General features: G+C 47.8%; 1 protein-coding gene across 1 annotated transcript in view; it reads right to left on the bottom strand.

The window, feature by feature from the left end:
- ZC3H7B (zinc finger CCCH-type containing 7B) overlaps nt 1–13,240 on the bottom strand; it is a 35,985-nt gene that overhangs the window by 7,195 nt on the left and 15,550 nt on the right. The window contains exons 10-16 of the mRNA XM_009075354.1: nt 12,964–13,019; nt 11,939–12,101; nt 11,692–11,853; nt 10,635–10,840; nt 9,066–9,166; nt 8,194–8,375; nt 4,928–5,013 (exon numbers count right to left, since the gene is read on the bottom strand). Of these exons, the coding sequence (XP_009073602.1) occupies nt 4,928–5,013; nt 8,194–8,375; nt 9,066–9,166; nt 10,635–10,840; nt 11,692–11,853; nt 11,939–12,101; nt 12,964–13,019 (956 nt within the window). The remainder of the gene's footprint in view (nt 1–4,927; nt 5,014–8,193; nt 8,376–9,065; nt 9,167–10,634; nt 10,841–11,691; nt 11,854–11,938; nt 12,102–12,963; nt 13,020–13,240) is intronic.

The following is a 13,240-nucleotide window of genomic DNA, read 5'->3' as shown; positions in this document are numbered from 1 at the left end:
TTTGGACTAAGGCTCATGTCACGTCTAACATTTGACACCATGAAGTCAGAGCTGGGTCCTCTTGTTGATATCCTTCCAAGCCATTTCTGGGCAGGTTTCCATCTCTCACAGTTCCTCTGGACTGGGTTTCACAAGCAGTTAATCACAGTCTCTGGACAGAAGTACAATGCACATATTTCACATCCTCTCAGCCACTTAACTTATTAACCTTCTACCTGTCCCCATGAGAAAGCTGGCCTGGCATGATGACTAACAGACTGTGGGAAAGGGAAACAAAAGGACCGAGTCCCATATCACTGCTGCCTCATGTTTTCTGAACAAATCTTTGGAAAGCTGTTTGCGTTCTGTATCACCACTGGAAGACATGAGGTTTCCAGTTCATATCCAAACCATATCCAACCCTACTGGATGACAGTGGTCCTGGGCATGGCAGTATGTGAGAGCACTGGAGAACACCCTGGTCCTTGAGCCAGCCACGAAGCACAAAGGTGAAAGCACCAGTGAAACCATTCTCTGATTGCCAACCACATTTGCAGCCCATCCCACCTGCCTCACCTTGACTTCTAACCCCAAGCATCTCACAATGAGCAGACATGCAAGCCATGCCCCTGAAGAACAAGCTTCTGCCAGCAATTGACTAGCAGTAGCATGGATGGACCCTGTGTGCATCCCTTGGAAAAGAGAAAATAGCAAGTGTAGGCAATGCAGAATCAAGGCACATCCCAAGAAATGCCACATCAGCTATTGACTACCACTCTGCATCCTCCAAACCTGGACTTTTGGAGAAGCAGACCTGACATATAAAAGGTCCACTGTCTCTGTAAAAAGCTGACCAAGGAATTGAACTTTGCCTGTGCTGACTGTAAAAGGCCATCATTGCTCTGGATGGCCCAGCAAAAGGACCCTCCCAAAGAATCACCATCTCTCTCGAAAAGCAGCAAAGCTTCTGGCCTACTTCTGTGCAAGACAGCCTCTCTGGTGGCTCCCAGCACATGACTCATTCATCTGTCAGCTGTCACCTGTAGGGGTGACCACCGAGAACATGTCAAAGTGACCAGCTGTGGGATGAGCAGAGTTGAGACCTGGGCTAACGTGGAAGGCAATAAGGTGCCTCCCTCTCAGATGTGGAGTCTTTGAACAGTAGTTTTAATCTCCACTTGGTCTCCAAAGGAAATTACACTACAGCACACTACTGAACCTAAAGGCCTAAGGTAACAAAATGTCACAGCTGGCCTCTTCCCTTTTATCAGCCCCATGCTATCCTCTCAGCACAGCCAGGAAGCTTTGCCCAAACCTACTGACCCAGCAAAAATAAGAACTGAGTTGCTCCACAAGGGACAATAGATCAGAGATAAAGAAAATGTTTCTCAGTTAATTCTGGTGATCTGAGCTGCTTTTCCTCCAAGTTTTTAACCAAAAGAAGCCCCGTTCATTTCTTCGTCTGAGTCATGTAAACTGCTGGTCAATCCAGTGGGCATGTATGCTCCCAAGGGATTAGGAGACAAGCGAAAAATCAAAGCTGCTGCTGTTAATGCTATATGACTGTATTTGTAAAGGCAAGACACATACCTGGCAGGCTGCTGATAACCAACAGTGTGGAAATTATATCACATGAGGCTCTAGGAGACTAAGCCAGGCAAAAGTGCCGCGGGCTGTGGCACCACCCCTTGCTATGAAGCCAGACAATATACTGCTAGCTATGCACCATGGCAACCAAATAAATACAAGTCTTTGGCACAACAGCTCTCCACTTCAGGCTCTGCAGAAAGCAACAGCCCCAGAATGGCTACTCGTGTCTCCCAACTTCAGGAACACCTCTCAGTGACACTAAAATGCTCTCTGGAGTAGCCACATGCCTATATGAGGAGCCCAGCTTACTCAGCCACCTAACCAAGTGAGCTGCACTTATGTCCAAGTACCCCTTATTAGAGCCTTTTTTTTCCTCTCCATGCTTAAATTGATAATTCCGAGGTCAGCTTTTACAGGGGTTCTACAGCTGGCTAAAAACAAAACAGCCCTTGAAAACCAATAAAAAAAGAGGGCTAAAGCCCTTTAGTTTGCAGGGATGCCATGGGAGGACACTCAGTTACCTACAATAGCCCCTCCTTGCTGGCTGCCTCTTCAGTCTGCTGCCACTGGGTCTACAGCAGCCTCTGTGAGGCCAAGTGCAAGATCCCCAGCAGGTGTTTAGCAAGCAGTGTAGCTTCATCTTCCTTTCCTTGCTAAGTCTCCTGACCTGTATCCTCACAGCTACTGGGCTCCTGCGTGCTGCCTGCCTCTTTTCTCCACAACTGGATAGCCCCAGCCACTGAGTCCAACTGGAAGCTGTGACAAAACTGCAGCAAAATCCCCAGGAGTGACTTTGCTGCTACTGACCAGAGGGCACCAGGGTGAGAGTGGATCACAAGGGAAGGAGGGGTCTGTTTTTACAGAACTCCTGGGAAGTTGTCTTTGCCAGGCAGCCAATTTCGAAAGCTGGAAGGATGCTGAAAAAACTCTGAGTCATGTTAGCCTGCTTGGACAGGAGAAAACAATGGCAAAAGTAAACATCTCTCAACAGATAGTTAGTCCTGCCCATGAGGTCTTAGGCAGCAAGCCAAGGTCTCATCCCAAATCACAGCCCTCTAGCTGAGGACGTGCTGATGCCAAAGCCACGGTTTGCTATTACAAACACGACTCTGACTGACTTGACTTTGTTTCCCTGCACAGTGCCAGTGCCAGGCTGCCAATCCCTACAGGCAACTGGTGGTGCCACTGCTAGGCACTTTCTGACTGTACCAACGCGACTGCTCCTTCGCCTCCGCGCCCTGGAAGGGTGGAAGGTGCAGTCCAGCTCTGTGACAGGCATTTGTGGTGCACAACCAGACTGCCGCTGCCCACCAGCCCTAACACTATCCACAGACACCCAGAAACTGTATCTCTCTGCTCATCCCCTGATGTAGCAGGCACTGGCAGTTAAGTTTCCTGATCCTCTGTCTCGTACAAGCCCTAGCACCAGAAACGGAACCTTTACTCAGCAGCCAGATCCCATGCACTTCAGAGAATATGCTCTGACCATGCCTGCTGTACAGCTTGTTCTTCCAACAGCAGCACCTTCAGACAAAGGTGAATTTGAAGCTGCAAGGCTTACAGGAGAACAGCTGTCTGGTTTTTTTCATCCCTTCATTACATGTACAGAGAACAGCAAGACAGCTTTCTGGAAAATGCAGGCAAATCCACAGCAGGCAGGACAGAGCCAGTCTCTAGACTGCATTATCCGTGGGGCAGGGTTAACTGATATAAATCCAACTGCTGCCACAAACTGCTGCAAATTCACACTTAGTTTCCTCCCCTGTGGAGATGCAGACTGCTGCCTGTGTTCCCACACCAGGCAGAAAGAGATCACAGCCAGCTCTGTCTGCAGGGACCATTCAGATCATCCAGGCCCACTTCTCATATTACACAGGATGTAGAAACTTGTCCTCTCAGCTTCTGAAAAGATAGAACATATTCCTTGAGCAAGTCAGACAGTTTGGGGAACTAGAGACCTTGGTTATTCTGGACTGCTGCATCCCATTCCTCTCCTCCAAGCATTTCAGACACAAGAGCTGCACAGGTTTGTTGCTGAGCATCCCCTCAAAGATGACTCCATCTCATGCAGCATAGCCAGTACACAGGTGGACACAGAGCCCACTGCAAGCACCAGCGCAGTCACCTCTATCTCTCTTGTTGGGCTAACCCATGGCCATCAGACCTGCTTTTCCCCAGCATCAGTGACCTACAGCCCTCAGAACACTTCTGTTGGCCCAAAACCTAGACTAAAAAAAGCTGCTACACACCATATGAGTGACTCAGATCCCTCACCCACAGAACATCTCCTCCACAGGGTGTGCACAGACTGCACTGGGTGCTGGTCCCTGCAGAAGGACTCCTGGGTGAGAGGTCCCAGAGAAGGGTGAAGCACCCTTTCTTTGACAGTAAGGCACAGGCCAAGCTCAGGCCTTCACAAGGGGAAAGAAAAGCCATCCACTGGGAATGAAAAGGATTCACAACTCTTTGCCCACTAGCCTGCAGGGGAAAGAATTGCTTCTGCACCCAAGAGCTTGCTAGGGGGCATGAAGTTTTTCATCTCATTAGGCATATTTTGTGAAAGTAATTAAAGAAAAAAACCCTCCTTGTTATAATGGCAAAAACTGCTTTATTTCAATCTCAGGGCTGGGCTGGGAATTGTCCTCACTGGGTGGGCTCTGCCTCTACACTACAGAACTCCCCTTTGGGAATACAAAAGGATAAGGCAGTGCTGCCCATAGCCAAAAGGTTGGAAGAAAGCAAACAAGTAAGTGCCCTTTGCTTATAACACACCTCTTCAGGGAAAGCTCTTGGCAGTGCTGGCAGGTGAAGCCTGAGGCACCCTCTCCCACACTGAGACTGGTGGCACGCAGAGAGGCAAAGCTCACAGCCTCCTCCTGGTAAAGCACCACTAAGATCTCTGCCCAGACTCAACAGCACCTGGGCTGCAAGTTCCACCCACTCCTGCATTTAGATCAGTCCTGTGGGTCACGAGTCATTTCCTAGCATCCTTCACACTGCTCTATCGTCCCTTGGCCCCTAAAGGGCAGCAGGACACCTTTGGTCCCCACTCCGTGTGGCACAAAATCTCAAAATCTCCCAATTTCACTAGCAAGGTGCCACAGGAAGCACCATTCTCTGTGTGTTGCTCTCTGTGCACTGGAGACTTCACCCCAACAGGGAACAGAGCAGGTAACAATGCTGCAGAACAAGGCACAAAGCTCAGCACCAGCACTGCAACGAGGAAAGCTCTCAGCTGTCCTCTTCCTCAATGGCAAGCCTGGAACTTGTCAGGTGCAGCAGTGAGAGGAAAAGAAAGGATGGGCTGGAACTGTTGGGAGCAAAACCAGGGTGTAAGCCCTAGATGCACCTTACTTACCATGCTGTTGGCTGGTTTGCTGGCATGTGCCTCCATCTGCTGCCAGTACTTCTTAGATTCCTGAACAATATCTTCATGGGTCATTCCTGGGAATGAAAAGGAGACAGAACTGAGCTTCCCTGCTTTGGCCAAGAGAAGAGAGAGAGGGGCTGCAGGACTTCTTACACTTGGGTTTAGTAATCCCTGAGTGGCTGACAGCTCCCAACAGTCTCCCTGGTAAAGTTAGGACATGGGTTGGGAGGGGACCCACCACAGAATATGTTTAATCCAGGCTAAGGAAGCTCCTCTCTACACAAGCAAAAGGAGAAGAGTTTGGTCTCCTGAGCTCATTCAGATGTGCCTTTCTGCTCAGGCTCTCTGCAAAGGACCCAGATGCTGCCTCCAAAACAATGCTTCTTGACCAGGGGTTAAGAGCTTGAAGAAAAGGCTGTCCCTGAACACCATATCAACAGATGCTACCCAAGGCCCTGAAGACAATGCTTTGTTACTGTTGATTTACTGCATATTGGAGTTTATGCCACTAGCTTGGAAGATCACAGATATCCCACTGAGACGTCTAGCATCTCCAAGACCCCAGAAGTCTCACCTATTCCCTGCTGGGATTAATTAGCCAGTTACACACTGCAAGTTGAGGGGGCTGCCCACCACTAAATAGGTGAAGAGGAAAGTTGAAATTCAACACAGACAAAACACCAAAAACAACCAAGGCAATAAGGAAAGACCAACAGTGCAAGGAACAGCTGCTAATATGTAACCAGCAAGGAAAGACCTGCAAGATTTCAGGAATCAGAAATGCGACATCAGACAAGAAGAAAAAGAGTTGTTCAGACCTTATCTAAGGAATTCACTCCTGACCAACTCAAGAGGTGAGGGAACAGCCTCTGTCGGCACCAACCAGTTACATGGGTCCTATGATTCTCAGGGCACCAAACAGCAAGAAAAAACTGTGTAAGAGTAGGAACTGTTTGATCAATGTGAGGACTCTGTTACCAAAAGGCATGTTATTTAAGTGCTATAAAGACCTGAGATAGCTGCCAAAACACACTGAAGCAAATACCTTGCAACAGCCAGCTGACTGCAACAAATGGGGTGCTGAGGAGGCCTAGATGCAGCACCCCCAGGTTGCAAAAGTGCTTGCTTTGCTTACGTCCACAGCTTTTATTATTGAAGTGAGGTGTTCCCCAGGCATGCCACGTGGCCATGATCTTTGATCTGGGAGACAGCGTGTTCCAGAACTTAAGGGCCACCAAACACAAGTTTTCATCTCAGCTTAGGCTGTGTGTAACTCGGGTAAGTCGCAGCATTCTTACCTCAGTTTTCCCTATCTCTGGTTTCAGCTGTTCAGGTCCCTGCCAGGCAGTAATACTGGTGTTTGCACAGGGCTTGAACAGGATGAAAAGCATTCAGGGAACTCTACCATCCTTCAAGAACATTTGCTCAGGACTTTAAAATGGCAGCTGCTGCATAGCTGGTACTACTCACAGATCAGAGCTGTTGGTGAATTTTCTACTTCTTAACCATAAATTTGAGAAGAAATAGTGTTAGAAAAACTACAACTCCCTCTTCCATGTCCAGATATTCCAGAGTTGGACACAACACTGATCTGTACTTTGGGGGCAAAACCTATAAAGCTGGGAAAACTGCAGCAAAAACTTAACATGCTGCACTGGTCCTGGCAGGGAAAGCACTGAAACAGCTCCCATCTTCTCCACTCTGAAAACCTGCACTGTGATTCCTGGAGTGCAAAACCAAGAGCATATACAGCTCTTGTCAGAAGACTGAATATCAAATACAGTTTTTAGCAAGGCACTGCCTTCTTCCAGTCCCAGAAATCTGAACTAACTCAACAATATCATCTAGAAATGTGGTGGTTGGGAAAAAAGAAACTTCCCAAATGAAAGGATGTTTTCTAATCTACCAGCTCTCCAAAGCATGAACTATCACAAAGAAATGGTTTGGGAACAAAAAGGTCCATCTGTTATTATATATAATGCTTCAGCATCTTTTGGAACATCACTAGTGAGGACAAAGACTGTGATTTCTACTGATGGGAGAAGATAGCAAGATGTGTCTCTGAAAAGCCACAGTCAACAAGAAAACAGTCCTGCCTGTCCAGTTTTCAGATCTTGGGAACCTTCACTCCACCAATACAATTCTTTATCCCCATGGATAAAGCCAAAAGCTCTGTAAAAGCTCAGATGGCTGTGAAATGCAACAACCCACTGGTTTTAAATGCAAGGTGTTATGAATGATACTCTCTTCCTATTCTTGCCGAGCAAATGATGCCCAAATCAAACTCTCTACTCCAAAGCTAAAGCATTCCCAGAGAATGGTGATATCTACCTTTCATCAGTTTCCATAATGAAGGCTACACTTAGGAGAGATAAACAAGTAAATGAGGTCAAACAGAAAGAATAAATGGTGGTATTTGTCACAGTGTGCTACTTGTTCATCACTGCCCCTCATGAGCTGAAGCCATGGACTGCACTGAACATTAACTATTACATCAAAGAAATGTGAGAAACACCCGTAACTGTTGCACTAAATGAGACCCTGTGGTGAAAAAAGATGCAGGTAGCACTGTGGGTGGACCAGTATCTACACAGTCAACAGAAGAGCAGCAAGAGAAACCCTTCAACATGTCTGATAGAGACAGAGAGAGGACTGAGAGTGCCAGATGTGCCAGTGTCATTATATGAGTGCCTTGAACACAATTTCTTCAAGAGCCTCTTCGGAGATATGTCATCAAAGGCTTTCTGGGCAACACCAAGCATCTTGTCATTTCCCACTGCTGGCAAATTTGAGAAACTGGAGATGCACAGACTTCCTTTATATAACTAACTGCTTTGCCACCCGTGCACGCTGCTATTCTCACTGCAGCAGGTGCTCACTCAGGGATCCAACTGCTATTTAGGGTCTTGCACAAGATTTAAGCACCAGAACACCTCTGGGAGTACAGCTCTACCTAATAACCATTTCAATTTATTCAGCTGGTCTCAAGGGAAAGGCTGGTCTCAAGGGAAAGGGAAAGGCTTCCCATCTGCAAATTATAGTAGCACATGTAAAGGGACAAGGGCCAAATCACCTCACAGAACACTTGATCCTCTTTTCTGTGTCCCTGAGGAGACAGAGTAAGTATAAGCACCAATGAGTGACAACTTCTCAGTACTCCCAAACCACCCTCTTCCCCTCTCAGCTGGCCCTGGGTACACACTGGAATAAATTCAGGTGTACACAACACTTGCCCTGCACCAAGTCACACTCACCTGAATATTGCTGCAGCAGCCAGACCTTGAGCTCAATGAAACTGTGAGCGAAGTGGCAGCTGTCCTCGCGCAGGCAGCCGTAACGCACCTCATGGCGGCAAACGTCAAACTGGAAGTGCTCCTGGAACTGACGGATCTTGGAATATTTCAAGGAGGTGGAACGCACAATGTGGACCAGACACCTGCAGCCAGACCACAGAAATATGAAGCGCCAAAGGATCAAACCCTACCCCCTTCCTCTTTACATGTGACTCTCAGACATTTGACTGGGCAGGCAAAGGGCACAAGAAAATCAATTCTGGGAGAGATAGATTCCCACTGGGAAAAGCAAACCTCTGCCCTTCAACCCTATCAAGCCTAGGCAGATATTTTCAACCTCCTCAGCACACGGGTGATGCTCTTCAGAAGTTCAGAGATCAGACACATTTCAAAATATGCAGCAAATATACTAACTCCTCTGGCTCAGCAAGTCCCCAAGTCTCAGATTGCCAGGAACCAAAAGGAATTGTATGACTGTGTACTTGACATGTTTGTTATATTTGTTTTTCTAAACATTTATTACCAGCCAGTCAGAGGCAGGATCCTAAGCTAGAGGATCTTTGTTTTGACCTTTATGTAAAGACCAAACTGAAAGGCATCTTAAGTCAATGGAAAACTTAGGCTGATTCCAAAGGGCTTTTGCTGATGCCTGAAAACCCTCAGCAACAGGAGAAAACCCACAGGGTGAAGCCCACAGTGCTATTTATCACGCTTTGAGCTGCCCTGCGGTTGGAACCCGTGGGGAGGAAAGAAAGAAAGACCAGGGCCCTGGAGTTAAACTGGCTGGACTTGTGAGAGATTGTTCCCATCAGCACAAGAAATTGTTCACTCACTTGTTGTCATGGAAACTGTGTTTGGCAGAAAGGTTGGAGCAGACAGATGGTGTGTCCTTGGTCCCTTTGCTGATAATCCGGGGTTTGCTGTCAAAGCAAATCTGAGAAGAGAAGAATTAGCATGCTGGCAAAATCTTAGAGAGCAATGAACCAGAGCCACTTCACTTGGAAAAGGAAGAAGAACCAGAGCCAGCCTATTCTAATGTTCAAAGTGAGAAGTGTGGTGAAAACTTTGTGGTAGGGCTTTAAAATAAAGCAAGTGAATTTCTGGAAAAGCTTCCGGACAACAACATTTTTTTGGCTTAATCTTGACGGTATTTTCCATTGTGGTTGGAAAAATTTTGGTCAGAGACATATAATCTTTCCCAGTTAGCCAACAGAGCAAGAACAAGGGGGAAAGGATGGGGAAAAATAAAACAACAGCCACTTCACAGCAAAGAACATGTCCCTTCATTGCCAGCATGGGGAACTGTGCTGCAGAGCATCAAGATGGCACAAGACAATCCTCGACAGACCGACTCAGTGGCTATGCACAAACATCAAGTGGGAATTTGTTGCTTTATGGAGTTCTGATTTCTAAAGTAGCTGTGGCTAAATTACAATTCAAAGCAACATCTCAAGACAGAGGAAAAGACAGATGACCCCACATCTGGGGCTGTAGCACTTGATTCAGCTGCAGGGCTAAGGAGGAAAACTACTTCTCCTTTCTCCTGCACAGCTGCACACACTACCCTTCTGGGAGCAGGGCACTGGCTGGCACATACAGAATCACAGATGGCTTACCCCTGTGCCTTTAAAAATTCCTTCTTGAAGACTGTCCAGCCTTCCTTGGACTCCTGTGCCCTTCAGAGCTGCCTCCCAAGGGACACTGTCAACCAGGCTCCTAAACAGGCCAAAGTCTGCCCTCTGAAGTCCAAGGTGGCAGTTCCCTCCTTACTTCTCCAGGAACTGAAAACTCTACCCTTCCACAACCACCCAAGACAGCCTCTGACCATCACATCATCCACCAGCCCTTCTCTGTTCACAAAAAACAGGTCCAGCAGGTGCTTTCCGTACTTGCCCCCCCACTAGCTGTGTCAGGATGTTACCATCCACACACTCCAGGAACCTCCTGGAGTGTTTCCACTTTGCTGTCTTGTATTTCCAGCAGACATCTGGTAAGTTGAAGTCCCCCAGAAGAACAAGGGCCAGCAATTGTGAGACTTCTCCCATCTGCTTATAGAATAACTTGTCTGCCTCTTCATCCTGGTTGGATGGTCTGTAACTGACTCCCACCAGGATATCAGCCTTGTTGGCCATCCCCTGACTCCTACCCATGAACACTCAACCCTCTTGTGACCATCATTAAGCCATAGACAGTCAAAGCACTCCCTAACATACAGGGTTACCCCACTGCCTCTCCTTCCTTGTCCATCCCTCCTGAAGAGTTTACACCCATCCATGGCAGCACTCCAGTTGTGCGACTCATCCTGTCACATTTCTGTGACGGCAACTACCAACCTATCAATGGTCCAGATACATACTGAGAAGATGATGAAGGGTGCCTGCCCCAATCCACCAGCTCTGTACCTCACAGAGGAAGGTGAAGATGCCCTGATGTTCCTTGAGGAGCTTGGCAATTGTGAGGCTGCTCTGCTTGATCCCACCTAGCGGATCAAAGAGGAGGTCACGGTTGAGGGTCCCCTTCCTCTCCTCTGTCCACACGTCGATCTCTTCCTGGTGGTACGCGAAGGTGCAGTTATCCCCGTACTTACAGTCCTGCTTGTTAAGCATATCTACAAAGCAACAAACAGCACACACCACCACACAGGCAGGGCGGCCCAGTCAGAAACTAAACTCTCTCTCATCTCCTCCCACTGCCCATGCCTCACAAGGAACTGAAAGCACAAAAATAGAGAGCTAAAGAAAAAAGATGTCTCCCCCTAGGTTTGTCTATGTCAAGACATTCAGGAAAGTTCATGCAAACTACTGAACAGTGACAATCTTAGGTAATGCCTCTGTTGGGGAAACCATCTCAAAACACAGGCTGGTTTTAATTCAGTGCCTGGCCAGGGACAGACCATGATTTAACTAACCCCTTTTAAAGCCAATCCAGATTAAGTTCTCCCATAGGCCCAGCATTAAGGAGCCCTGTTATCCTGGCTCTTGCGATCTCCCCACCTAGTTAGGTACTTGGTAATGACATTGTCTCAGGGACCAGTCTGGTCACACTGCCTGCACCTACAGTGGAATGGGCTGGAGCAAAGGAGCAGGCAAAGAGTAAGAGAATGCTTTTCCCTAGGCAGAACCACAGCCCTTCCATGGGGCAGCTGAGTGGAGTGGGACTAATGTGAGCACATGTACAGGAGGCAAGTTCTTGGTAAAGCCCTGTCAACAGGGCAGCTCCGAGCACTTGGCTGTGTGCAGCATGTCACTGTGCTTTTGGAACTCTTCTGCTCCACCACTTTAGAAGCTGCCTGCTCTCCACAGCATGGCAGCTCATTGTCTTTCCTTGTCCTGAGCCATCCAACCCATAGGGGACAGGGGACCTCAGAGGCAGCAGGCAATATCAACAAGAACTTCCCTCCCAGCCTCCCCTGGCACACACTGAACAGCCCCTTCCCAGCCATCAACTGCCTCAGATCACCTTTGCACAGGTAATAGGATCCTACAAAGTTGGTTTTGGTTGGGCGAGGACGGATCCTTTTCCAGGTCTTGTCTTCCGAGTTCTTCAGCCTGCCCAGCAGGATGTCCCGCTTGCACTTGTGCTCCAAGCCTTCCCGATAGGTGTAATCCCCAGCCTTGGGCCCTGCAGGAGAGAACAACCCCATCAGCCTGGGGAAAGGCAAATCCTAGCCCAGGCCAATGGTCTGGTGGCAGAGCAAATGCATCACCTGTTTTGGGGTAGCAAATATGACAGGCTTGTTTGAAGACGTGAGTAGATGCCAGGGGGTTCTTCACCAGCAGGGCTGTGTTGGGCATTACTGGTTCCGGCTGGGACAGCAGGTGCTCGGTAACCTTGGGCACAGCTGGGTGACTCACCCCACCAAGGCTGACCTGAGTGAAAACACACATACCTCTCTTTTCAGCTCTGCAACCACATGGGCAAGAAATCTCTCTAACCCCCTGCCCCATGTTCCAGTATCACTAAAACGTTTCTCATTTTCTCTCTCATCCAAATGTTCACATCTGAAATTAGATTTCCAAAAGAGCTGCATGCAATGTTTTCAAAGAGAACAAACACTGTGGTGTGTTCACTTCAAAGACAGGCCTCTTTCTCTTTCGTAAGGGACCTCAGTTTTCTAACGTGAGCCACAGAACAAAATGCCCTCCTCTCTCTTTCCCATTCCTTCCTCCACAACGAACTCTGCATTGGAAGACTCTTAAATCAACCCTATCCTGACCTGGAAAAAAACCCAAACCACTTATCAGTGAATCTTCAGGGAGATTCGCATTGATGTGAACAGGGCTAGAAGATGACAGGAATTCATGTTCCAAGCTTGCTAACCCTCCTCCTTTTCTCCAAGACTGGAGAAATGGGACAGAGGCAGAGCAGTGTACCTGGAGAAGCCTCCTGACTGGGGCAGAGAGCAGCAAAGAACCTCAGTACTCTGAAGTCAAAGTTGGCTTACTCTGCCCCATCTCTCAGTGTTATGTGGCTGCCAGATACAGTGGGACACTGGTCTCCAGGAACCCCTGATGACCCTACAACCTAGGTCACCATGTTTACCTCAGCAGTATGTAGTTACAGATAAAAATGGAGATGGAACAAATGTTTTCCTGTTGACCCTGGGGACACCCTTACCTGCCTTGCCACAACAAGGGAGGCAACACTCACTGAGGCAGGTTAAGAAGAGGGGCCCAAATTACCTACATCCCCCAAATCACTACTCCTGTCATGGGGGAGTAGCTCACTCACCACTGGAGATGGTTTCTGGCTGCCAGGTGGGTGTCGCAGTTCCTGAGTGCTAGTTTCTTCTGGGCAAAAGAAGGGGAAAAGAGCACCACAAAACAAAACCAATCACTTCACTTTTAGAGGCAGTTTTGCTCACAAACAAACGCCTATGAAATCAATTTGCTTTATTTATTTCATAGTATTTTAATTCTTTCTCCACGAAGCACTTGTCCAAATTTATTACTGTCTAAATTTAAATCATAATTTAGTACCTGTCTAAGACTTGGAAAAACTCCAGAAA

This window comes from Acanthisitta chloris, unplaced genomic scaffold (genome assembly GCF_000695815.1).
Source record: "Acanthisitta chloris isolate BGI_N310 unplaced genomic scaffold, ASM69581v1 scaffold17275, whole genome shotgun sequence".
In the NCBI taxonomy this organism is placed as follows: domain Eukaryota; kingdom Metazoa; phylum Chordata; class Aves; order Passeriformes; family Acanthisittidae; genus Acanthisitta; species Acanthisitta chloris.
This window is presented reverse-complemented; position numbering and strand designations above follow the sequence as displayed.